This window comes from Arachis hypogaea, chromosome 20, assembly GCF_003086295.3.
Source record: "Arachis hypogaea cultivar Tifrunner chromosome 20, arahy.Tifrunner.gnm2.J5K5, whole genome shotgun sequence".
Taxonomy (NCBI): Eukaryota; Viridiplantae; Streptophyta; class Magnoliopsida; order Fabales; family Fabaceae; genus Arachis; species Arachis hypogaea.
This window is the reverse complement of record NC_092055.1, coordinates 42,884,571-42,908,688: the sequence shown is the minus strand read 5'-3', so window position 1 is coordinate 42,908,688 and position 24,118 is coordinate 42,884,571. Positions and strand designations below refer to the sequence as shown.

The following is a 24,118-nucleotide window of genomic DNA, read 5'->3' as shown; positions in this document are numbered from 1 at the left end:
AACTGTGCGCCCTCACAACTTCACCCCAATGGTTGGACTTTCCTTCGGGCGTTTGAGATTCTTATAGAATTTTTGGAAGAAAATCCATCAGTGGAGTTGTTTTTCTCATTGTTTCAGGCGAAGGGTGTTTGGAAGGGTGGTTGGGTAAACTTGAACAGCTCTCCGGGGTTTGGTGTGTTCAAGTTATACAAATCGTCTTTTAAGAACTTTAAAGAAATGTACCTTAAGGTAAGTAGCTGCGAGGATGACTTTCCGTTCTATGTGGACGAACATTTGGGGGAGAAATTTCCTCTCTAGTGGTGTTCAGAGCCTCAAAATATTTTAGGGCCTGAAACTATAAGTCCAAAAGATGAGTGCATAATTGAGTTTTTGACTGAGGTTGTTGATCGGAAGGAGTTGATTTCTGTTTATGCTCTGCTATAGTGGGAGGAAAATAAGGCTGCTGTTATAGATTATCTGGGTAAGATTTTGAATTGTGGATGTTGTATCATATCTGAGATTTTTTGAACAGATTTTTGTTTATCTTGTTTTTCAGGTGGTAAGTACTCAGGTGTATCTGCAGCGAGTTTGAGGTCTCGGGTGAAGAGCAAAGGTTTGGATAAGGAGGTATCCTGGTCGAAGGCAGATAAGGTCGGTGTTGGCGAGGTTGACCAGCCAAGGCCAGGGAGGAGGAAAGTTATTGCTAAGAAGAGAAAGGGTGATGTGGTGGATTTGTCGGACGTTTCTGATGATGAGAAGGATGATGTTCTGATGGAGGAGGTTCATATGTTTTGTGATAATCAGAAGAAGTTGCATGGTTTTGTTGAGCAGAGTGAGGGGTCGTCGCTTTGGGGGAAACATTATCCTTTCATGATTACTGCTGATGAGGTATGCCAGACCCCGTCCGATGTTAGTTTGGCAGAAGAGGTGGGGGATGTGGCGATTGATCAATATATGCAGGTGACTTCTATTTTGTGAGGTAAAAAGTTTGTATTTGTGTTTTTGTTTTGTGGAAAAGTAACGTGTTAATGTCTGATCCTCATGTTGTGGGTCTGTGGCTGGCGAGTTTAGGACGGAGCCGTGAAAAGATTCATCGGAAGTTGGTTGAGAAAAAGGAGGATCCTAGCTTGAGGGAAGAGTTGGCTATAAAGGTTGCTAAGGTTTCCGAGCTTGAGGTGAAGTTAGTTGAGGTTGAGAAACATTTGAAAGAGGTGAAAGAGAGCTATGCCAAAGATGTTGAAGATTTAAAGAAGAAAGAAGCAGACTTATCTTCTATGAGTACCCGTATGATCGAGATTACTGCTCGGTTGAAGGAGGTGGAGAAGAACAAGCAAGGAGAAATTCTTGATTCCTTCCTTGAAGGATTTGAGAGGGCTGTTCTTCAGGCGAGATTTCTAGCTCCCGAGGTGGATTTCTCAGCAATGGATCCAGGCAAAATAGTGCAGGATGGCGTTATGGTTGAAGATGATGGTGCTGCTGAGCAAGGAGATGAAAATGTTTAGTTTTTGCTGCTGTTTGTAGACTTATTTTTCTCTTAATTTTGTGATATTATGTATGCTGCTGTTTTGTGAACAACAAACTGTTGGTATTTCAGGTTACATGCTGTATTCTGCATGTTATGACTATAATATGATATTTTTGTTTGTATGATATGTGGGTGGTTTTCTGGTTTGTGAATGTGGCATTGATGCCAAATATAGTAGTGGTACTAATGGTGTAATGCTTATTAATTTGATGGAGAAGTATCATGTAGAGGCCTGATTAGGCCGAGTTTGTGATGCCGAATGAAAGTTGTATTGTGTTTTAGTGGGTGGCTATGATTTTGATTTAAAATCGGTTAACATGTATTCGGTTGCGAAGGGTTTGTTCGGCAGTTTGTTAGTCCGGCCCGTTATTTGTTAAGATTTGCGGCATAGTCGGGTTAGGATCATAGCATTCTGATCCTTACTAAGAGATCTGATGGATTTGTTGAATTCGGAATGACTGGACTCCGATTTAGATCGGTAATTTGTTTGGTAAATTTGGCTTGCGATAAGATTGAATATTTGTTTGAATGAATTTCCGTTATAAGGTCTGCTATCGGATTCATTGATTGTATCCCAGTATTGGGTTCCGTTTTAAGGTCGGCAATCAGAATGACTGATTGCATCCGAGTGATCGGATTCCGTTTTAAGGTCGGCAGTCAGAATGACTGATTGTTTCCGAGTGATCGGGTTCCGTTTTAAGGTCGGCAGTCAGAATGACTGATTGTTTCCGAATGATCGGGTTGATAGTATAGATCGGCATTATATGTTTATGCACGAAGCGAGAAATGTAGAAAGTGATGAGTTGAAAAAATGAAATATTTATTGAAGAACCTTTGATTCCAAAGGCCCAGGTAGGCTAGCCTCATTAAAACCTCTCCAAGCAAAACCCTTGTGGAAAAATCTTGGTAGTAGGAAAAAGAGTACTGGCCTGTCCCTGGTATTAGCTGTAATATAACTTTAAGGAAGATACATTCCAAGTGTTAGGGAGATTTTTACCCTCTAGGGTTTGTAGTCTGTAGGCTCCATTGACGATTATCTCGGTGACTCGGTAAGGGCCGTCCCAATTAGCTGCTAGTTTGCTATGTGATGATGGTTTCCTAGCTTGTTCTGTTTTCCTAAGCACAAGGTCATTTACGCGGAATGATCTTGGATGAAGCCTCTGGTTATATCTTCGGGCAATGTGCTGTTGCATGGCAAAATATTTGACTACTGTGGAGGATCTGAGTTCTTCAATGAGGTCAAGCTCGGATTGCCGAGCTATGTCTTGTGTAGTTAGGTCGGCCAATTCAGTGCGTAGTGAGGATTGGGAGATCTCCACTGGTATCATTGCGTCTGAACTGTAGACTAAACGGAAGGGTGTCTCCTTTGTGGTTGAGTGAATTGTTGTATTGTATCCCCATATGATCTCTGAGATAAGCTCGGCCCAGAGGCCTTTTGCATCATCTAGTTTCTTTCTTAGAGCATGAAGTATTACTTTATTTGCGGCTTCTGCTAACCCGTTTGTTTGTGGGTGCTCTACTGATGAGAAGTGTTGTTTGATTTTCAAGTTCTACAAAAAAGATGTGAATTTTTTATCGGCAAACTGGCGACCATTATCTGTGATAATGTGCCGAGGAATTCCGAATCGACAAATAATATGTTTCCAAACAAAGGAAAGCATTTGTTGTGATGTAATCTTGGCTAGAGGTTGTGCCTCTATCCATTTGGAAAAATAATCAATTGCTACCACAACGAATTTTACATGTCCTGCTGCTGTGGGGAAAGGTCCGAGGATATCAATGCCCCATTGGTTGAACGGCCAACTAACCTCGAAACAGTGTAGGAGTTCGGCCGGGAGATGTGTAATCGGACTATTTTTTTTTTTTTGGAAATTGTTACAGCTTTTAACTTTCACTTGACAATCCTGTCGTATTGTCGGCCAATATGATCCAGCTCTGAGGATTTTTGAATACAGACTTCGGGCTCCGAGGTGTGTTCCACAGATCCCTTCATGTGCCTCACCAAGTGCAAGCTCGGTTTCTGTTCTGCAAAGACATTTAAGCAATAGACGAGAGAATCCCCGTCTATATAGGCAATTATTATAAATTGTAAAAAATGAGGCTTGTCGGCGGAAGTGTCGAGCATTTTCGACGTCGCCTGGCAAGATCCCTGTTTGGAGATACTGTATGTATGGGGATCTCCAATCTGCTTCCTGTGTTACACTTAAGACTTGTGTTAGTTCAATGCTTGGCTTAAGTAGTGTTGACTGATAAAGTGATGACCCATTTGGTTGAGTGCTGGCGAGTTTAGACAGAATGTCAGCTCGGCCATTACTCTCCCTTGGTATGTGCTATATTTCATATCTAGAAAATTTTGAAAGTAAATTTTGTACGACATCCAGGTATTTAGAAAGCAAAGGGTCCTTAACTTGGTATAAGTTGTTTACCTGTTGGACGATAAGCAAGGAGTCGCAATATACCTTAAGTTCGGTGATGTTTAGGTCGGCCACGAGTCTAAGGCCGGCAATTAGTGCTTCATACTCACTTTGATTGTTGCTTGCTTTAAATGAGAAGTTGAGGGAATGTTCGATGACGTTACCACGGCCATCGTCAAGTATGATACCTGCTCCACACCCTTGTGGGTTGGAGGACCCGTCGACGTATAAAGACCATTCGATGTAGTCTTCAGTTGTACTTGGTACTGAGAATTCGACAATAAAGTCGGCCAAAAACTGGGATTTAATGGATGCTCGTCCTTCGTACGTGATATCGAATTCTGATAGCTCCACCGACCATTTTACTAGTCGGCCAGCCAGCTCAGGTTTCTGTAGGACTTGCCGCAAAGGTTGATCTGTTCGAACATGGATTTCATGGCTCTGAAAGTATGGTCGGAGTCTTCTGGCTGAGAAGACAAGGGCAAGGGCCAGTTTCTCAATGCTCGGGTATCGAAGCTCGGCATTCTGTAAGGTTTTGCTGGTAAAATAGATCGGAAACTATTTCTTTTCTCTTTCTGCAACAAGGGCGGAGCTTATAGCCCAGTTAGTGACAGATAAATATAAGAATAATGGCTCCCCTTGTAGGGGGGTTTGTAAAATTGGTGGTTTTGAAAGAGTTTCTTTGATAGTTATAAATGCTTGTTCGCATTCATCAGTCCATTGGAAAGCTTTTTTATTTTTTAAAGTTTGGAAAAAACTTGAGGATTTAGAAGCTAGGCAAGGTAAGAATCTAGAAAGTGCAGCAAGTCTCCCTGTTAACCGTTGGACTTTCTTGATGGTGTGTGGACTTGTCACGTCTAAAATAGCTCGGCATTTTTCTGGATTTGCCTCAATACCTCGGCTAGTGAGCATGAAGCCGAGGAATTTACCGCTTTGAACACCAAATGCACACTTTTCGAGATTTAACCGCATGTTGTATTTTCTTAGCTGTCCGAAGATTTCGGTGAGGTTATCAAGGTGATTGTTGCCGATCTTTGTCTTGGCGACCATATCGTCGACGTAGACCTCAATGTTCCTGCCGATTTGTTTGGCGAAGATTTTGTCCATTAGACGTTGATATGTCGCACCTGCATTCTTAAGGCCAAATGGCATGACTTTATAACAATAGTTTCCATATTCAGTAATAAAGGCTGTCTTATTTTGATCGAATGGATGCATTTGGATCTGGTTATAACCAGAATATGCATCCATAAAGCTGAGTTTTTCAAAACCAGAAGCATTATCAACTAAACAATCAATAGAGGGCAAAGGGTAGGAATCTTTGGGACATGCTTTGTTGAGATCGGTGAAATCAACACACATGCGCCATTTACCGTTATGTTTTTTAACCATGACGACGTTCGCTAGCCATGTTGTGAATCTGATTTCTCGGATGAAGCCCGCGTTGATGAGCTTCTTGGTTTCTTCTAGGGAAGCTTGTTTTCGGTTGTGGCCGAGATTTCTCTTTTTCTGTGCTATAGGTCGGACAGATGGATCTAACGCTAACTTGTGTGATATGATGGATGGATCGATGCTTGGCATATCAGCTGGGGTCCAAGCAAACAGGTCGGCATTTTGCTGTAAAAATGCTCGAAATGATGATTTTTCTTCTGAGGATAATGTTGAGCCGACGTATGTGAATTTGTCCGTGTTTTCTGTGAAATAGATTTTATCTAGGTCTTCTGTTGGGGTTGGCCTTTAATTTCTAGTGTTCCCGCTCTGGGATCAAGGTCGGCCAGCATGTGTTGGTCATTCATGTTGCCGATATTGTGAACCTGGGCTTTTGTGTTACGGTTAGGTCTTTTGAGACTATTGTTGTAGCATTCTCTGGCTTCTCGGGCATCATTGTGAATGGTTGCAATTGTGTTGTCCTACAAAGGGAACTTAACACAAAGATGAATTGTAGATACTATAGCACCGAACCTATTTAAGAAAGGTTGGCCAAGTATTAAATTATAGGGACTGAAGCAATCAACAACTAAGTATTGAATGTCTGAAGTTTTTGACGAAGGAAACTTACCGAGTGTGGTTTGTAACCACACAGAGCCCATAACCGGGACTCGCTCACCTGAGAATCCTACCAAGTCACTAGTGGAAGGTTGGATGACGTTATTGCTCAGTTTCATTTTCTGGAATGTTGAGTAAAAGAGAACGTCGGCACTGCTGCCTGGTTCGAGCAACACCTTTTTAACTAGGAGATCTCCGAGCTGTAGGGAGATTATGACGGGATCGTCCAGATTTGCTACGCTGTTGTCATGATCGGCTTTCTGGAATGTTATCTGTGGAGATGTCGGCAGCAGCTGCTGTTGACTTTGATCGGCGTTGATGGAAAGTATAGCTCGGTAAGATCTTTTTCTTGCCGAGCTTGTGGCTCCTCCTCCTGCAAAACCTCCGGAAATACAGTTAATTGTACGTGTTGGTAGTTCAGGATGGCTATTGTTCGGTCGGTCTCTATCTCGGCCATGTTGTGTAACCGAGCTTGGGTCTCCTAAAGGAGGTGCTCGCCACTGCATGTGGCCGCTAATGTATTTGTCTAGGTGACCCTGCCGAGCTAGTCGCTCCAGTAGGTCTTTGGCGATGATGCAGTCGTCAGTATTGTGTCTGTGCTTCTGGTGGAAGGAGCAGTATTTTGATCGGTCAGTGCCTTTTGAATATGGGTAACTGCCAGCTTTTCTTGGTGGCTTGATTAATTTCGAATTCAATATTTCCTTGATGATATCATCGCGCTTGGTGTTGAATTTGGTGTAGGTCTCATATCGTGGAATTGGTTTGAAATTCTTCTTACTGTCTCGTGTTTTGTCATCGTCTCTATAGTGAGGCTTTTCTACTTTCCGAGCTTGTCGGAGTTCTTCAATGTTGATCTGTCCTTTAGCTTTTTCACGGAACTCGGCCATAGTTTTTGGTTTGGCCATAGCAATAGTTTCCTGGAATTTTCCTGGTCGTAATCCGCTTTTTATGGCGTGTAGTTCCACCTCGGGGTGGAGGTTAGGTATACTTATGGCTATCTTTGTGAAGCGCATCATATAGTCCTTGAGGCTTTCGTGCTGGCCTTACTTGACTGTGTTCAGGTAATCAGAGTCGTGTAGGTAGATGCCTGATCCAGCGAAGTGCTCCTCAAAGGGCTTTGATATGTCTCAAAATCGAGAAATGGAACCTGCAGGCAAAGAACAAAACCAATCAAGTGCAGGACCATCTAAGTAAGATGGAAAACAACGACATAAAACTTTATCGGATGCACTGTTTACTATCATTATGGAGGTGAATTTCTTGATGTATTTCTTCGGATCACCTAACCCATCATAGGGAGTTAGGGTGGTCGGTGATGAGCGGATAATTTATACGCTTTTTGGCATTGTTTTTAGTATGATTTAATTTATTTTCATTATATTTTTATTAGTTTTTAATTAAAAATCACATTTCTGAACTTTACAATGAGTTTGTGTATTTTTCTATAATTTCAGGTATTTTCTGGCTGAAATTGAGGGAGCTGAGCAAAAATCTGATTCAGGCTGAATAAGGACTGCTGATGTTGTTGGATTCTGACCTCCCTGCACTCGGAACAAATTTTCTGGAGCTACAGAACTCCAAATGGCGCGCTCTCAATTGCGTTGGAAAGTAGACATCCAAGGCTTTCCAGTAATATATAATAGTCCATACTTTGCTCAAGGATAGATGACGTAAACTGGCGTTCAACACCAGTTCCATGTTGCAGTCTGGCGTCAAACGCCAGAAACAGGTTACAAATGGGAGTTGAACGCCAGAAACAGGTTACAACCTGGCGTTCAACTCCAGAAACAGCCTAGGCATGTGAGAAGCTTAAGCCTCAGCCCCAGCACACACCAAGTGGGCCCCAGAAGTGGATTTTTGCACCATCTATCATAGTTTAGTCATTTTCTGTAAACCTAGGTTACTAGTTTAGTATTTAAACAACTTTTAGAGGTCTATTTTCGCACCTCATGACATTTTAGATCTGAATTTTGTACTCTTTGACGGCATGAGTCTCTGAACTCCATTGTTGGGGGTGAGGAGCTCTGCTGTGTTTCGATGAATTAATGCAACTATTTCTGTTTTCTATTCAAACACGCTTGTTTCTATCTAAGATGTTTATTCGCACTTCAATATGATGGATGTGATGATCCGTGACACTCATCATCATCCTCAACCTATGAACGCGTGCCTGACAACCACCTTCGTTCTACCTTCGATTGAATGAATATCTCTTGAATTCCTTAATCAGAATCTTCGTGGTATAAGCTAGAATCCATTGGCAGTATTCCTGAGAATCCGGAAAGTCTAAACCTTGTCTGTGGTATTCCGAGTAGGATTCAGGGATTGAATGACTGTGACGAGCTTCAAACTCACAATGGCTGGGCGTAATGACAGATGCAAAAGGATCAATGGATCCTATTCCAGCATGAGTGGGAACCGACAGATGATTAGCCGTGCGGTGACAGCGCACTTGGACCTTTTTCACTGAGAGGACGGATGGTAGCCATTGACAACGGTGATCCACCAACACACAGCTTGCCATAGGAGGAACCTTGCGTGCATGAAGAAGAAGACAGGGAGAAAGCAGAGATTCAGAAGACAAAGCATCTCCAAAACTCCAACATATTCTTCATTACTGCAGAACAAGTATTTTAATTCATGCTCTTTTACTTTTCGCAATTCAAACTGATAAATATAATTGACCTCCTGACTAAGATTTACAAGATAACCATAGATTGCTTCAAACTAACAATCTCCATGGGATTCGACCCTTACTCACGTAAGTTATTACTTGGACGACCCAGTGCACTTGCTGGTTAGTGGTACGAGTTGTGAAAAGTGTGATTCACAATTCGTGCACCAAGTTTTTGGCGCCGTTGTCGGGGATTGTTCGAGTTTGAACAACTGACGGTTCATCCTGTTGCTTAGATTAGGAAGATTTTGTCTTTTGGGTCAGAGTCTTTTGCTTTCTTTTTAAAAATCTTTCAAAAGATTTTTATTTTTCTTTATTAATCTGTGATTTGTCTTTGAGTCTTTTATTATTGTTCTTGTTAAAATTTTAGAATCCTTATTTTCTTTTTCAAAAGTTTTTCGAAAATTTTTTCTTTTACTAATAATTGAGTTTTTTTCTGTTCAAGTTTAGTTTTATATTTTAAGTTTGGTGTCAATTGCATATTTTATACTTTCCTTTAAATTTTCAAATTTGTGTTCTTTGTTTTTCCTGGATCTTCAAGTTGTTCTTGTTTATTTTTCTTGTTTGATCTTTAGTTTTTCTTGTTCTATTTCTTTTCTTGTTTTTCTTGTGCTTTTTCAAAACATTAGTTTTCGAAAAAATTTATTCTTAGTTATTAAAAATACTTCTTTAAAACAAGTGTTACATTTACAGCTCAATTGGCTAGAGCGTTGGTTTATGTTCTTGGTAATTGGGTATCTTCTTTTTAAAATATTTTTTCAAAAATAATTTTTCTTTGATTAAATCTTGTGCCAAACTTTAAGTTTGGTGTTTTCTTGTCAATCTTTCTATAATTTTCGAAAATTTTATTGAGGTTTTCTAAAAATTTTAAGTTTGGTGTTCTTTCTTTTGTTCTTGTTGTTCTTGTGAGTCTTCAAAGTGTTCTTGAGTTTTCCTTGTGTCTTGATCATAAAATTTTTAAGTTTGGTGTTCCTTGGTGTTTTCCCTCCAAAATTTTCGAAAACAAGGAGCATTAGATCTAAAAATTTTAAGTCTTGTGCTATCTTATTGTTTTTCTCTTTCCTCTTTAAATTCAAAAATATCTTTTTCCTTTATTTTAATTGATTTTTCGAATTTTCCTTTTAAAAATTCAGATTTTATTTTAAAATTTTTTATTTTATCTTATCTTAGTTTTAAAATTTCAAAATTCAAATCTTTTTCAAAAAAATCATATCTTTATCAAAATCTTATCTTATCTTATTTCAAATTTCAAAATTCAAATTTCAAATTTTAAAATTCAAAATTTAATTTTCAAATTTAAAAAATCAAATCTCTTCAAAATTTAAATCTTTTTCAAATCCTTATCTTATATTGTTGACTTTTCCAAAAATTCAAAATTCAAAATTTAAAATTTAATTTTCAAAACTTTTTAATTTAAATTTCTTATCTTCTCTTACCTAGCCTATCTTATCTTTGCTAATCTCAAATTTTAAAATCAAATCTTTTTCATATCTTTTCTTTTTTCTTTTTTATTTTTTTATTTTATTTTCTTACAAGTATCTTTAATTTTAAGACATATCTTTTTCAAAACTTCCTAACCAATTTCTCTCTCTTCATTTTTTTCGAAAATCCTCACCCACATATTTTTCTAATCTTTTTAATTAATTAATTTAGTTTTCAATTTTTTTTATTTATTTTTCTTCAAATTTTCGAATTTATAGTCAATTTTTCATTTATTTTATTTTATTTTATTTTATTTTAATTTCGGTTCTCAAATATATATATATATATATATATATATATATATATATATATATTTTTTTAATTACAATTCATATCAATTCCCTTTCCTCCATCATGGACCTAAGTGGAATTGAACAGTCCAGAAGGACTCTGGAGTCATATGCTAACCCCACTACTGCTTCATATGGGAGCAGTATCTGTATACCCTCCATTGGAGTCAGTAGCTTTGAGTTGAATCCTCAGCTCATTATCATGGTGCAGCAAAGTTGTCAGTATTCCGGTCTTCCACAGGAAGAACCTACAGAGTATCTGGCATAATTTTTATAGATTGCTGACACAGTACATGATAAGAAATTAAAGTAGATCAGGATGTCTACAGATTATTATTGTTTCCATTTGCTGTAAAAGACCAAGCTAAGAGGTGGTTAAATAACCAACCTAAAGCTAGCATAAAGACATGGAAACAGCTGTCAGAAAAATTCATGAATCAATACTTCCCTCCCAAATGGATGACACAGCTAAGGCTGGACATCCAAGACTTTAAACAAGGAGATAATGAATCTCTTTATGATGCTTGGGAGAGATACAGAGAGATGCTAAGAAAATGCCCCTCTGAAATGTTTTCAGAATGGGTGCAGTTAGACATCTTCTATTATGGGCTTATAGAGAAAGCTCAGACTTCTCTAGACCACTCAGCTGGTGGGTCTATACATATGAGAAAGACAATTGAAGAAGCTCAAGAGCTCATTGATACAGTTGCCAGAAATCAGCATCTGTACCTAAGCAGTGAATCTTCCATGAAAGAAGAGGCTAAAACAGTAACTGCTGACCTCAGTCCTACAGAACAAATTACTGAATTCAATCAGCAATTAGATTTTCTAACAAAACAGCTGGCCGAATTCAAGGAGATATTACAAGATACAAGAAGGGCTAATATAAACATGGAAGTACAGTTGAAGCAAACAGAACAGCAGTTATCAAAATAAATAACAGAAGAATGCCAAGCGGTTCAATTAAGAAGTGGAAAAACATTAAATACCTCACTTCAAGGCAGCAGGAAGCCAAGAAATGAACAAACTGCTATTCACGATCCCTCTGAGGACAATAAGAGCCCAGAGAGGAATAACTCTGGCGTTCAAACGCCAGAAACAAGCAATGATTTGGCGTCAAATGCCCAATGGAAGCTCAGTTCTGGCGTTCGAACGCCAGGAACAAGTAAGGAGTTGGCGCCCAATGCCACTCCAGCTTCTGACTCTGGCAATCAAATGCCAGTGAGAGATCAGACACACACAAGTGCTGATAACAACCCCTCTAAAAAGGCTTCTCCAACCACCTCTGTAGGAAGTAAACCTGCAGGAACTAAGGTTGAGGAATACAAAGCCAAAATGCCTTATCCTCAAAAACTCCACAAGGAGGAGCAGGATAAGCAATTTGCTCACTTTGCAGACTATCTTCGGACTCTTGAAATAAAGATTCCGTTTGCAGAGGCACTTGAGCAAATACCTTCTTATGCCAAGTTCATGAAAGAGATCTTGAGTCATAAGAAGGATTGGAGAGAAACTGAAAGAGTTCTCCTCACTGAAGAATGCAGTGCAGTCATTCTGAAAAGCTTTCCAGAAAAGCTTAAAAATCCCGGAAGCTTTCTGATACCATGCACATTAGAGGGTAATTGCACCAGGACAGCTCTATGCGATCTTGGGGCAAGTATCAACCTAATACCTGCGTCCACCATCAGAAAGCTTGGTTTAACTGAAGAAGTTAAACCGACTCGGATATGTCTCCAACTTGCTGATGGCTCCATTAAATACCCATCAGGCGTGATTGAGGACATGATTGTTAGGGTTGGGCCATTCGCCTTTCCCACTGACTTTGTAGTGCTGGAAATGGAGGAGCACAAGAGTGCTATTCTCATTCTAGGAAGACCTTTCCTAGCAATTGGAAGAACTCTCATTGATGTCCAACAGGGGGAAATAACCCTGAGAGTCAATGAGGATGAGTTTAAGTTGAATGCTGTCAAGGCCATGCAGCATCCAGACACACCAAAAGACTGCATGAAAGTTGATCTTATTGACTCTTTGGTAGAGGAGATCAACATGGCTGAGAGTCTCGAATCAGAGCTGGAAGACATCTTTAAAGATGTTCAGCCTGATTTGGAGGATTCAGAAGAATTGAAAGAAATTCTGAAACTCCCTCAGGAAGAGGAAACACCTCCTAAACCTGAGCTCAAGCCATTACCACCATCCCTGAAATATGCATTTCTGGGAGAAGGTGACACTTTTCCAGTGATCATAAGCTCTGCTTTAAATCCACTGAAAGAGGAAGCACTAATTCAAGTGCTACGGACACACAAGACAGCTCTTGGGTGGTCCATAAATGACCTTAAGGTAGTGTTTGGTGGAGAGACAGAGACGGAAAGACTGATACTGAGAGACAGAGACTAAGAGACATGGATTGAAATAAATCTTAGTATTCTGTTTGGTGCAAAATGGGAGACAGGAATTGAAACAAGAATGAAACTCTAATTTAATTTGCACAAAGGGTAAAATTGGAATTAATTAATTGAAATAAAAGTATTTTAGGTATAAAATGTTATTAAAGTTTCAGTCTTCATCTCTAAAAATTTCAGTCCCCTGTGTCCCTACTTTTTGGAGGTACTGAAATACTGAAATTTTAGAGACAGAGACAGAAATTTTAGTACCAGTATCTGAACTAACAAACACGATACTGAGTCTCAGTCTCTCAGTCTCTGTCTCAGTACCTCAAAACAAACGCTACCTAAGGGCATAAGCCCAGCTAGATGCATGCACAAAATCCTATTGGAGGATGATGCTAAGCCAGTGGTTCAACCACAGAGGCGGCTAAATCCAGCCATGAAGGAAGTGGTGCAGAAGGAGGTCGCCAAGTTACTAGAGGCTGGAATTATTTATCCTATTTCTGATAGCCCCTGGGTGAGCCCTGTTCAAGTTGTCCCCAAAAAGGGAGGTATGACAGTAGTTCATAATGAAAAGAATGAACTGGTTCCTACAAGAACAGTTACAGGGTGGCGCATGTGTATTGACTACAGAAGGCTCAATACAGCCACCAGAAAGGATCATTTTCCTTTACCATTCATAGACCAGATGCTAGAGAGACTAGCAGGTCATGAATACTACTGCTTTTTGGATGGCTATTCAGGTTATAACCAAATTGCAGTAGATCCTCAGGACCAAGAGAAAACAGTATTTACATGTCCTTCTGGAGTATTTGCTTACAGAAGGATGCCTTTTGGTCTGTGTAATGCACCTGCAACCTTTCAGAGGTGCATGCTCTCTATCTTCTCTGATATGGTAGAGAAATTTCTGGAAGTCTTCATGGATGACTTTTCAGTATTTGGAGACTCATTCAGCTCCTGCCTTAACCATTTAGCACTTGTTCTGAAAAGATGCCAAGAGACCAACCTAGTTTTAAACTGGGAAAAATGTCACTTTATGGTAATTGAAGGAATTGTCCTTGGGCATAAAATTTCAAACAAGGGAATAGAGGTGGATCAAGCTAAAGTGGAGGTAATTGAAAAACTACCACCACCTGCCAATGTTAAGGCAATCAGAAGCTTTCTGGGACATGCAGGATTCTACAGGAGGTTCATAAAGGATTTTTCAAAAATTACAAAATCCCTGAGCAATCTGCTAGTTGCTGACATGCCATTTGTGTTTGACACAGAGTGTCTGCAAGCGTTTGAGACTCTGAAAGCTAAGCTGGTCACAGCACCAGTTATTTCTGCACCAGACTGGACATTACCATTTGAACTAATGTGTGATGCCAGTGATCACGCCATTGGTGCAGTACTGGGGCAGAGGCATGACAAGCTTCTGCATGTCATTTATTATGCTAGCCGTGCTTTAAATGATGCCCAGAAAAATTACACAACCACAGAAAAAGAATTGCTTGCAGTGGTTTATGCCATTGACAAGTTTAGATCATACTTGGTAGGATCAAAAGTGATTGTGTACACTGACCATGCTGCTCTTAAATATCTACTCACAAAGCAGGATTCAAAACCCAGGCTCATAAGATGGGTGTTGCTTCTGCAAGAGTTTGATATAGAAATAAGAGACAGAAAAGGGACAGAAAACCAAGTGGCTGATCACCTGTACCGAATAGAGCCAATAGAAGGGGCGTTCCCCCCTTCTTTTGAGATCTCTGAAACCTTTCCGGATGAGCATTTGTTTGCCATTCAGGAAACACCATGGTTTGCAGACATTGCAAACTATAAAGCTGGAAGGTTCATACCCAAGGAGTATAGCAGGCAACAAAAGAAAAAATTAATTACTGATGCAAAGTACTACTTATGGGATGAACCCTATCTCTTTCAGAGATGTGCAGACGGAATAATTCGTAGGTGTGTGCCTAGAGAAGAAGCACAAAGGATCTTATGGCATTGCCATGGATCACAATATGGAGGCCATTTCGGAGGTGAGCAAACAGCCCCCAAGGTCCTCTAATGTGGCTTCTACTGGCCTACCCTCTATAGAGATTCTCGAGAGTTTGTACGTAACTGTGACAGCTGCCAGAGAGCTGGTAATCTGCCTCATGGTTACGCCATGCCTCAACAAGGGATCTTGGAGATTGAGTTGTTTGATGTATGGGGAATTGACTTCATGGGGTCTTTCCCACCATCATACTCAAACACTTATATTCTAGTGGCAGTCGATTATGTATCAAAATGGGTAGAGGACATTGCCACACCCACTAATGATACTAAGACAGTATTGAAGTTCCTCCAGAAACATATCTTCAGCAGGTTTGGTGTCCCTAGAGTACTAATCAGTGATGGGGGTACTCACTTCTGCAACAAACAGCTTTACTCTGCCATGGTCCGGTATGGGATTAGCCACAAGGTGGCCACTCCATATCATCCACAGACAAATGGGCAAGCTGAAGTCTCTAATAGAGAACTAAAAAGAATCTTGGAACGGACTGTCAGTACCTGTAAAAAGGATTGGGCAAGAGGGTTGGATGATGCTCTGTGGGCTTACAGAACTGCATTCAAGACTCCTATAGGAACATCTCCATACCAGCTTGTGTATGGTAAGGCCTGCCATCTGCCCGTGGAACTGGAACATAAGGCCTACTGGGCAACCAGATTCCTGAACTTTGATGCCAAATTAGCCGGAGAAAAAAGACTACTCCAGCTAAATGAGCTAGAGGAATTTAGACTCACTGCTTTTGAAAATGCCAAGCTTTATAAGGAGAAATAAAAAAAATGGCATGACAGAAAGCTGTTATCAAGAGTCTTTGAACCAGGACAAAAGGTTCTGTTGTTTAACTCTAGGCTCAGGCTATTCCCTGGGAAACTGAAATCCCGATGGAGGGGACCATATGTGATTACAAGTGTATCACCATATGGTTATGTGGAGCTTCAAGACATTGATTCTGATAAGAAGTTCATTGTTAATGGACAGAGAATCAAACACTATCTTGAAGGCAATATTGATCAAGAGTGTTCAAGTCTGAGGCTAGATTAAAAGCTCAGCAAGGTCCAGCTAAAGACAATAAAGAAGCGCTTGCTGGGAGGCAACCCAGCCATTGGGAAAACTTTTTCTGTTATTTTGCCATATTCTTGATTTTATTTGTTTATATAAAGTTCATTGTTAATAAGGTAAAGAGTCAATTTCATAAGTTCACAGGGTTACAGAAGGATTCAGCACACAAAACAGAGAGAAAGAGCTTACTGGCAAAAAAAACGCCAGTAAGAGGCACAACTAGGCGTTAAACGCCCAAAAAGAGCATCTACTGGGCGTTTAACGCCAGTAATGATAGCCATCTGGGCGTTAAACGCCAGAAAGAAGCAACTTCTGGGCGTTTAATGCCAGACTGACAGCATCCTGGGCGTTCAGAAAAACGCCAGTGACAAAGGGGTTTCTGGCGTTTAACGCCAGCTAGAAGCAACAGCTGGGCGTTAAACGCCCAGACCAAGCACCAACTGGGCGTTAAATGCCCAAAACATGCAGCAGTTGGGCATTTAATGCCAGGAATGTGGGGAGTAGGAAATTTCGTTTTCAATTCAATTTTTTTTTCCATTTTTTATGTTTCAATTCATAATTTCTTGCACAAATATGTCACAAACCCTAATTTCTAAAAACCCTAATTTCAAAAAAAATCAAATGTATCTTAATTCATAAGCCCTTTTTCAAATCCTTTTCAAAACAAAGCTATCTCTTTTCACTCTAAAATCTTTTCAAATCATCAATATCTTTTTCAAATCTTCACATCATCTTTTTCAAAATTCAGATTTATCTTTTCAAATATCTTTCCTATCTTTTCAATTTTAAATCATATCTTTTTCCTATTATACTTATCTTTTACAAATCATATCTTCTATCATATCTCCTTCTAAATTTTCGAACCCACCCTCCCTTTTTCCCTTTAACTCCTCATTCGGCCTCCTCCTCTCCTCCACAAGTTGCGCTTGGCTCTCCCTCTTTCCCTCTCCTTTCTTTTCTTTTGCTTGAGGACAAGCAAACCTCTAAGTTTGGTGTGTTTATCCGTGATCACTAAGCCAATACTCACTAAGATCATGGCTCCCAAGGGAAAACAAACCGACTCAAGAGGCAAGAAGGAGAATATTCCAAAACCACTTTGGAATCAAGGGAAATTCATAACCAAAGAACATTCAGACCATTTTTACAAAATAATGAGTCTAAGGTCAGTGATCCCGGAAGTTAAATTCGATCTGAAAGAAGATGAATATCCGGAGATCCAAGAGCAAATCCGAAACAGGAGCTGGAAAGTCCTAGCTAATCCTGAAACAAAGGTGGGAAGAAATATGGTTCAGGAATTCTATGCTAATCTATGGCAGACGGACAGGCAGAGAATAGCTGGAACCGCATTCTATGACTATAGAACTCTGGTCAGAGGGAAGATTGTTCACACTCACCCTGACAAAATAAGGGAGATCTTCAAGCTGCCTCAACTGCAAGATGACCCAGACTCCTTTAATAGGAGAATGATGAGATCAAACCTGGGATTGGACAAAATCCTAGAGGACATATGCCTCCCTGGAACCAAGTGGACAACCAACACAAAGGGTGCCCCGAACCAACTCAAGAGAGGAGACCTCAAACCAGTTGCCAGAGGCTGGATGGACTTCATTGGGCGCTCTATACTACCCACTAGCAACCGTTCTGAGGTCACCCTCAGAAGAGAAGTGATGATTCATTGTATTATGCTAGAAAAAGAAGTGGAAGTTCATTAGCTGATTGCTTGTGAGCTTTACAAAATTGCAAACAAGAACTCTAAAGATGCTAAATTGGCTTATCCAAGCTTAGTCTCTCTGCTATGTAAAGATGCTGGAATAAAAATGGGAGTAGACAAGTATATCTCAGTTGAGCAACCAATCACCAAAAAGTCTATGGAAGGACTACAAGTGCAGGACGACCCCATCAAGAGAAAAGCAGAGGAGCTCCTCCCAGAAATCCCTCAAATTGAATACTGGGAGCGCCTAGAAGCATCTATCACCAAGTTGCAAGAAGCTGTGGATCAACTGAAGGAAGAATAGCAAAATCAAAATAGCATGCTCTGCAAACTGCTTAGGGAACAAGAAGAGCAAGGGCGTGACTTAAAGAATTTGAAGCGCCAGAAGCTGTCTCTTGAAGGGCCAAGCACCCCACAGACCAAAGAGGCATCTGCCTCCCAAAGCAAAGGTTGTTGAGTCCTAACTCTGAGATAACCTTTTATCCATTTTAAGAGTATATGAGTATTAGAATTAGAGTCTTTTATTTTTATGTCTTTAATTTCATGTCGTTTATTATTAAGTGTCTGCTTTTATGCCTAAGTTATATTAATTTTATTAAATAATAAATAAATATTAGAGTCTATTCCTTAAAGTTATGAATATCCTATGAATCCATCACCTCTCTTAAATGAAAACTGTTCTAAAAAACAAAAGAACAAGAAAAAGCAGTGAATACAGAAAGCTTGCGAAAAAAAAAAAAGAAAAAGCAAGCAGAAAAAGCCAAAAGCTCTTTAAACCAAAAGGCAAGTGTAAATAAAAAGGATCCAAGGCTTTGAGCATCAGTGGATAGGAGGGCCTAAAGGAATAAAATCCTGGCCTAAGCGGCTAAACCAAGCTGTCCCTAACCATGTGCTTGTGGCGTGAAGGTGTCAAGTGAAAACTTGAGACTGAGCGGTTAAAGTCAAGGTCTAAAGCAAAAACAGAGTGTGCTTAAGAACTCTGGACACCTCTAATTGGAGACTTTAGCAAAGCTAAGTCACAATCTGAAAAGGTTCACCCAGTTATGTGTCTGTGGCATTTATGTATCCGGTGGTAATACTGGAAAACAAAGTGCTTAGGGCCACGGCCAAGACTCATAAAGTTGCTGTGTTCAAGAATCAACATACTGAACTAGGAAAATCAATAACACTATCTGAATTCTGAGTTCCTATAGATGCCAATCATTCTGAACCTCAATGGATAAAGCGAGATGCCAAAACTATTCAAGAGGCAAAAAGCTACAAGTCCCGCTCATCTTATTGGAGCTAAGTTTCATTGATATTTTGGAATTTATAGTATATTCTCTTCTTTTTATCCTATTTGATTTTCAGTTGCTTGGGGACAAGCAACAATTTAAGTTTGGTGTTGTGATGAGCGGATAATTTATACGCTTTTTGGCATTGTTTTTAGTATGTTTTTAGTATGATTTAATTTATTTTCATTATATTTTTATTAGTTTTTAATTAAAAATTACATTTCTGGACTTTACTACGAGTTTGTGTGTTTTTCTGTAATTTTAGGTATTTTCTGGCTGAAATTGAGGGAGCTGAGCAAAAATCTGATTCAGGCTGAATAAGGACTGCTGATGCTGTTGGATTCTGACCTCCCTGCACTCGGAACGAATTTTCTGGAGCTACAGAACTTCAAATGGCGCGCTCTCAATTGCGTTGAAAAGTAGACATCCAGGACTTTCCAGCAATATATAATAGTCCATACTTTGCTCAAGGATAGATGACGTAAATTGGCGTTCAACGCCAGTTCCATGTTGCAGTCTGGCGTCAAACGCCAGAAACAGGTTACAAATGGGAGTTGAACACCAGAAACAGGTTACAACCTGGCGTTCAACTCCAGAAATAGCCTAGGCACGTGAGAAGCTTAAGCCTCAGCCCCAGCACACACCAAGTGGGCCCCAGAAGTAGATTTTTGCACCATCTATCATAGTTTAGTCATTTTTTGTAAACCTAGGTTACTAGTTTAGTATTTAAACAACTTTTAGAGGTCTATTTTTGCACCTCATGACATTTTAGATCTGAATTTTGTACTCTTTGACGGCATGAGTCTCTGAACTCCATTGTTGGGGGTGAGGAGCTCTGCTGTGTTTCGATGAATTAATGCAACTATTTCTGTTTTCTATTCAAACACGCTTGTTTCTATCTAAGATGTTTATTCGCACTTCAATATGATGGATGTGATGATCCGTGACACTCATCATCATCCTCAACCTATGAACGCGTGCCTAACAACCACCTCCATTCTACCTTCGATTGAATGAATATCTCTTGGATTCCTTAATTAGAATCTTCGTGGTATAAGCTAGAATCTATTGGCAGTATTCCTGAGAATCCGGAAAGTCTAAACCTTGTCTGTGGTATTCCGAGTAGGATTTAGGGATTGAATGACTGTGACGAGCTTCAAACTCACAAGGGCTGGGCGTAGTGACAGACGCAAAAGGATCAATGGATCCTATTCCAGCATGAGTGGGAATCGATAGATGATTAGCCGTGCGGTGACAGCGCACCTGGACCTTTTTCACTGAGAGGACGGATGGTAGCCATTGACAACGGTGATCCACCAATACACAGCTTGCCATATGAGGAACCTTGCGTGCATGAAGAAGAAGACAGGGAGAAAGCATAGATTCAGAAGACAAAGCATCTCCAAAACTCCAACATATTCTTCATTACTGCAGAACAAGTATTTTAATTCATGCTCTTTTACTTTTCGCAATTCAAACTGATAAATATAATTGACCTCCTGACTAAGATTTACAAGATAACCATAGATTGCTTCAAACCAACAATCTCCGTGGGATTCGACCCTTACTCACGTAAGGTATTACTTGGATGACCCAGTGCACTTGCTGGTTAGTGGTACAAGTTGTGAAAAGTGTGATTCACAATTCGTGCACCAGTCGGCAGAGTAAACCTTCGGGGTAGCACGGAGTTCATCACCTCCGCCGTGAATGGTCCAGGGGAGCTTTCCTAATCGTCATTCTCTATATCTTTCTGAGCTTCCTCATTATGTTCGGGTTGCTCCTCTTCCTGTCGAGCAGTGTCTGAGACATGTGTTGGCCCTGACTGCTGCTCAGCTTCTTCTGTCCGTTCTTGTCGGTCATTGTTTTCGGTTCGAGTGTTATTCAAGTTGGCAATTTGATTTGTCATTCTTTGGTTCTCCTCGGCCACGGCTTGCCGCAACTCGGTCACCATCCGGAGCAATTCGAATGGTGTGGGTGGAGGTTGTTCAGCCATGACTTCAAATGGGAACCTCGAGGCCGATGATATATGGAGAGGTTTATATTTTTGGCCCCACGGTAGGCACCAATTGTTCTTGTATGGATACCTGGAGGGAGAGCTCAATCTCTGGGAGTCGATGCCGAACTATTACCATCGGTGCTGACCTTTAAGCCTTATGACAATCCGAGCTTTACTCCAAGAGGGTGTCCAATCGCATAGAGCTTTGAGCAAGAAACAGGGAGAGAGTGTACCTGCAAAGGCACTCCGAAGCTTAAGTTAGAATTGAGAATTCAATGTGTCCTTTAGGATAGAAGATCATACCTTTTTATAGGTGATAATGTATAAATCGGTTATGTTTCTGTTTTATTGCCTGTATTAAAGAGCAATAATAAGGGTTTGGACGTTTAACTTTTGTGAAGCAGTCCGTTAAGTTGATTTGTAACGTCACTTTTTAATGAATGACATTGATTGTCGAATAGTAACTGTAACGCCGATTAATAACGTAAATTGCCGAGTAATGACTGCAATGCCGAACTATAACGCCAATTTTCTGGGTAATAATGTGAATAATACCGAGTTATGGATGATAAAGCCGATTTATGATATTGGATTTGTAATGGCCGGACCAGTTAACAAAAAATAAAATAATAAATAATAGAAAAAGAGAGTTCATATAAAAAAATATTAAGAATTTCATAAATAATACAATAACATGCCTAAAGGATAAAGTTGGTAAAGGCAAATAAAAGATTAGTGTTGATGGCTAAGAGCCTCTTAGGGTGTGTTTGGTAACCACATTTAAAGGGAAAAAACACGTTAGAGCTTCTTGAAAGCTTCAATTTTTTGTTTGGCTAATTTTCTTCTCTACAAACGCAGAAGTGATTTTGTTCATAAAACCACGTTTACAAGAAGTAATAATTTCTAGCTTCTCCGTTGCACTAACGTACTTCTAGAGTTTTAGCCACTACTTTCAATATTTTTTTTACCAACTTTATCCTTTATACATGTTATTGCATTATTTATAAAATTCTTATTATTTCTCTCTGTATGAACTCTTTTTTATTATTTATTATTTATATTTTTTTATTAATTTTTTATTTGACATTATATATTTTTATATTTATAATTTTTGTGTATTATTATATTATAAACAAAAAATAAAAAAAATTATAAATAATAATAATAGTTAAAAATTATAACGTACTAAAAAAGAGTACTAAGAGTATTAAAAATATACTATATAAAAAACATATAAAAAAGTATAAAAAAATTAAACATGTATAAAAAAATAACATTATAATTTAATGTCATGTCCTTTTAAGTAATTATCTATCTAAAAGTGATTTTAACTAATATTATCCAAACAATATTTATCTTATCAAAATCAATTTTGGTAAAGAGTTGCCAAACATAAATCATATTGACACAAACTTACTTCTACCCAAAATCAATTCTATAAAATCACTTTTATTCAAACTCCAGTTTGATAAACCACAATCCAAATACACACTTAGTGAAACGCAGAAGCTAATCACTTCTGCGTTCATAAATAGAAAAATTTGCTAAATAAAAAATTGAAGCTTTTAAAAAGCTTAAACATGATTCTTCCTTTTCAACAAATTTGCCAAACATACCCTTAATAGTGCCGATTACTCGTCTTCTTATGACTTTCTATTTGTTTTTGTGTTTAATTTGTAAGAAGGTGATTTCTTCCATACCCAATTAATTTAAAGGTATTACATACCCTTTTTACATGTTCTAATTAATTGATGACATGTGTATTCATTAATTCCAATCAGCAAATGAATTTTTAATTTTTAAAAATAAAAATTAATGAATTTAATACATGTATAAAATACTTTATATATATATATATATATATATATATATATATATATATATATATATCTTAATACACTGTACATACATTTAAGTCTGGTTAAATCAAACTACTATATGTGGTAAATCTTAAATAAATTATTTAAAAGAAAAAAAATTAGAATTAGGCCGTTGTATATGTTGCTGGAGAAAGAGGGAAGAACATAAAACCTGATGGTTTTTAGTGGCTAAGAGAAGGGAGGTTGAATCTTAGCCCCTTTTTCACTTCAATAAAACTTGCTGGCCTTTGAAACAACTTCTGGAGACTTTTTGCCTTGTTGTCTTGTCCCTAGACACGAGACTTTTTCTTTTGTCTCGTACCCAGCCACGAGACTTTTCTTTTTGTCTCGTCGATCAACACGAGATATTTTTCAGTTTTATCTCCTGGGCAGCAGAAACAGAAATGGAGTAGAAGAGAGAGAGAATTACACCAAGATATATCCTAGTTCAGCTGCTAAGTGCAAGGCAGCCTACATCCAGTCTCCATCACAACAATGATAGAATTTCACTATAATCACTCTTGATTACAAACACCAATTCTCCCTAGGAACTACCCTTCCTATCTGGGACAAGTCCAGAATCTAAACCCCAATCCTGAACTTGACTTGGTTACTGCCAAGCTTTCACTGCAAAGTGCTAACCCAACTTGCAAGGAGATTTCCACAGAATCATGAAACACAACACAGATGTACAAAAGAACTCTAAGGACATCTATGGCTTTTTCTTTTAATTTTGCACTCTCTACCTTTTTTCGCTCTATGGCTTTTTCTTACAAACCTCACTGTTTGCCTTTTTTCATGAGACTCAAGACAGACAAAATTAAACAGAAAAATACAAAATAAGAAACATTGAAGGAGAAGAACTTCTGTAAGCTTGGGGAGCTATAGGAACTCTGTGCTCACTCTTTTCCTTTTAAATCAAACCCTGACTGTTCATCCTTACTTATAGGGAGAAGCCTCCAAGGTTGAAACCAAACAAACCAAGCCAATCTTCTTCTTCTTCAAGTCAGAACCGGTTCGGCCAGAGAGAGAGAGAAGAGATAACTCATGCAAAACCCAACATGCAATTACCTCTAGTCCTTCTTTGGTCACCAATCTTCATCAATCCGAGCCCTTCATCCTTGTCTTGCTCTCCAAGATGAACTTCTGGCCCTTGATGCTTCATGATGATGATAGCTTCATCTGCTCCAATCTTTGCCTCTTCCATCACGTAGCCACTCTAGCTACCTCCTGTGGTGGTTGAGCAGAATCAAAGACAAGCCATCCTCTCCAAGAATCTTCTTCTCTGACTGAAATCTTCTTCAACCATTTTTGGGTATGGAGAAGCCAAGATCTCTTCACCAAATCTTACCATAAGTGATGAGAATCTCAGCCACAGCATACTTTATATTTTTTT

The 24,118-nt window shown here is 39.1% G+C and overlaps 2 protein-coding genes across 2 annotated transcripts; both read right to left on the bottom strand.

Annotated features, from left to right (window-relative positions):
- Positions 1-2,445: 2,445 nt before the first annotated feature.
- LOC112785818 (uncharacterized) lies at positions 2,446-5,169 on the bottom strand. Its single transcript, XM_025829241.1, has 4 exons — positions 4,807-5,169; positions 3,931-4,443; positions 3,502-3,834; positions 2,446-3,054 (listed from the first exon to the last, which is right to left on the bottom strand). Exons 1-4 carry the CDS (start codon positions 5,167-5,169, stop codon positions 2,446-2,448), a joined length of 1,818 nt encoding a protein of 605 aa, XP_025685026.1.
- Positions 5,170-5,630: 461 nt separating this feature from the next.
- Positions 5,631-6,977, bottom strand: LOC112785817 (uncharacterized). The gene is made up of 2 exons (XM_025829240.1): positions 6,039-6,977; positions 5,631-5,828 (listed from the first exon to the last, which is right to left on the bottom strand). The coding sequence occupies exons 1-2, from the start codon at positions 6,975-6,977 to the stop codon at positions 5,631-5,633; spliced, it is 1,137 nt and encodes a 378-aa protein (XP_025685025.1).
- Positions 6,978-24,118: the final 17,141 nt, after the last annotated feature.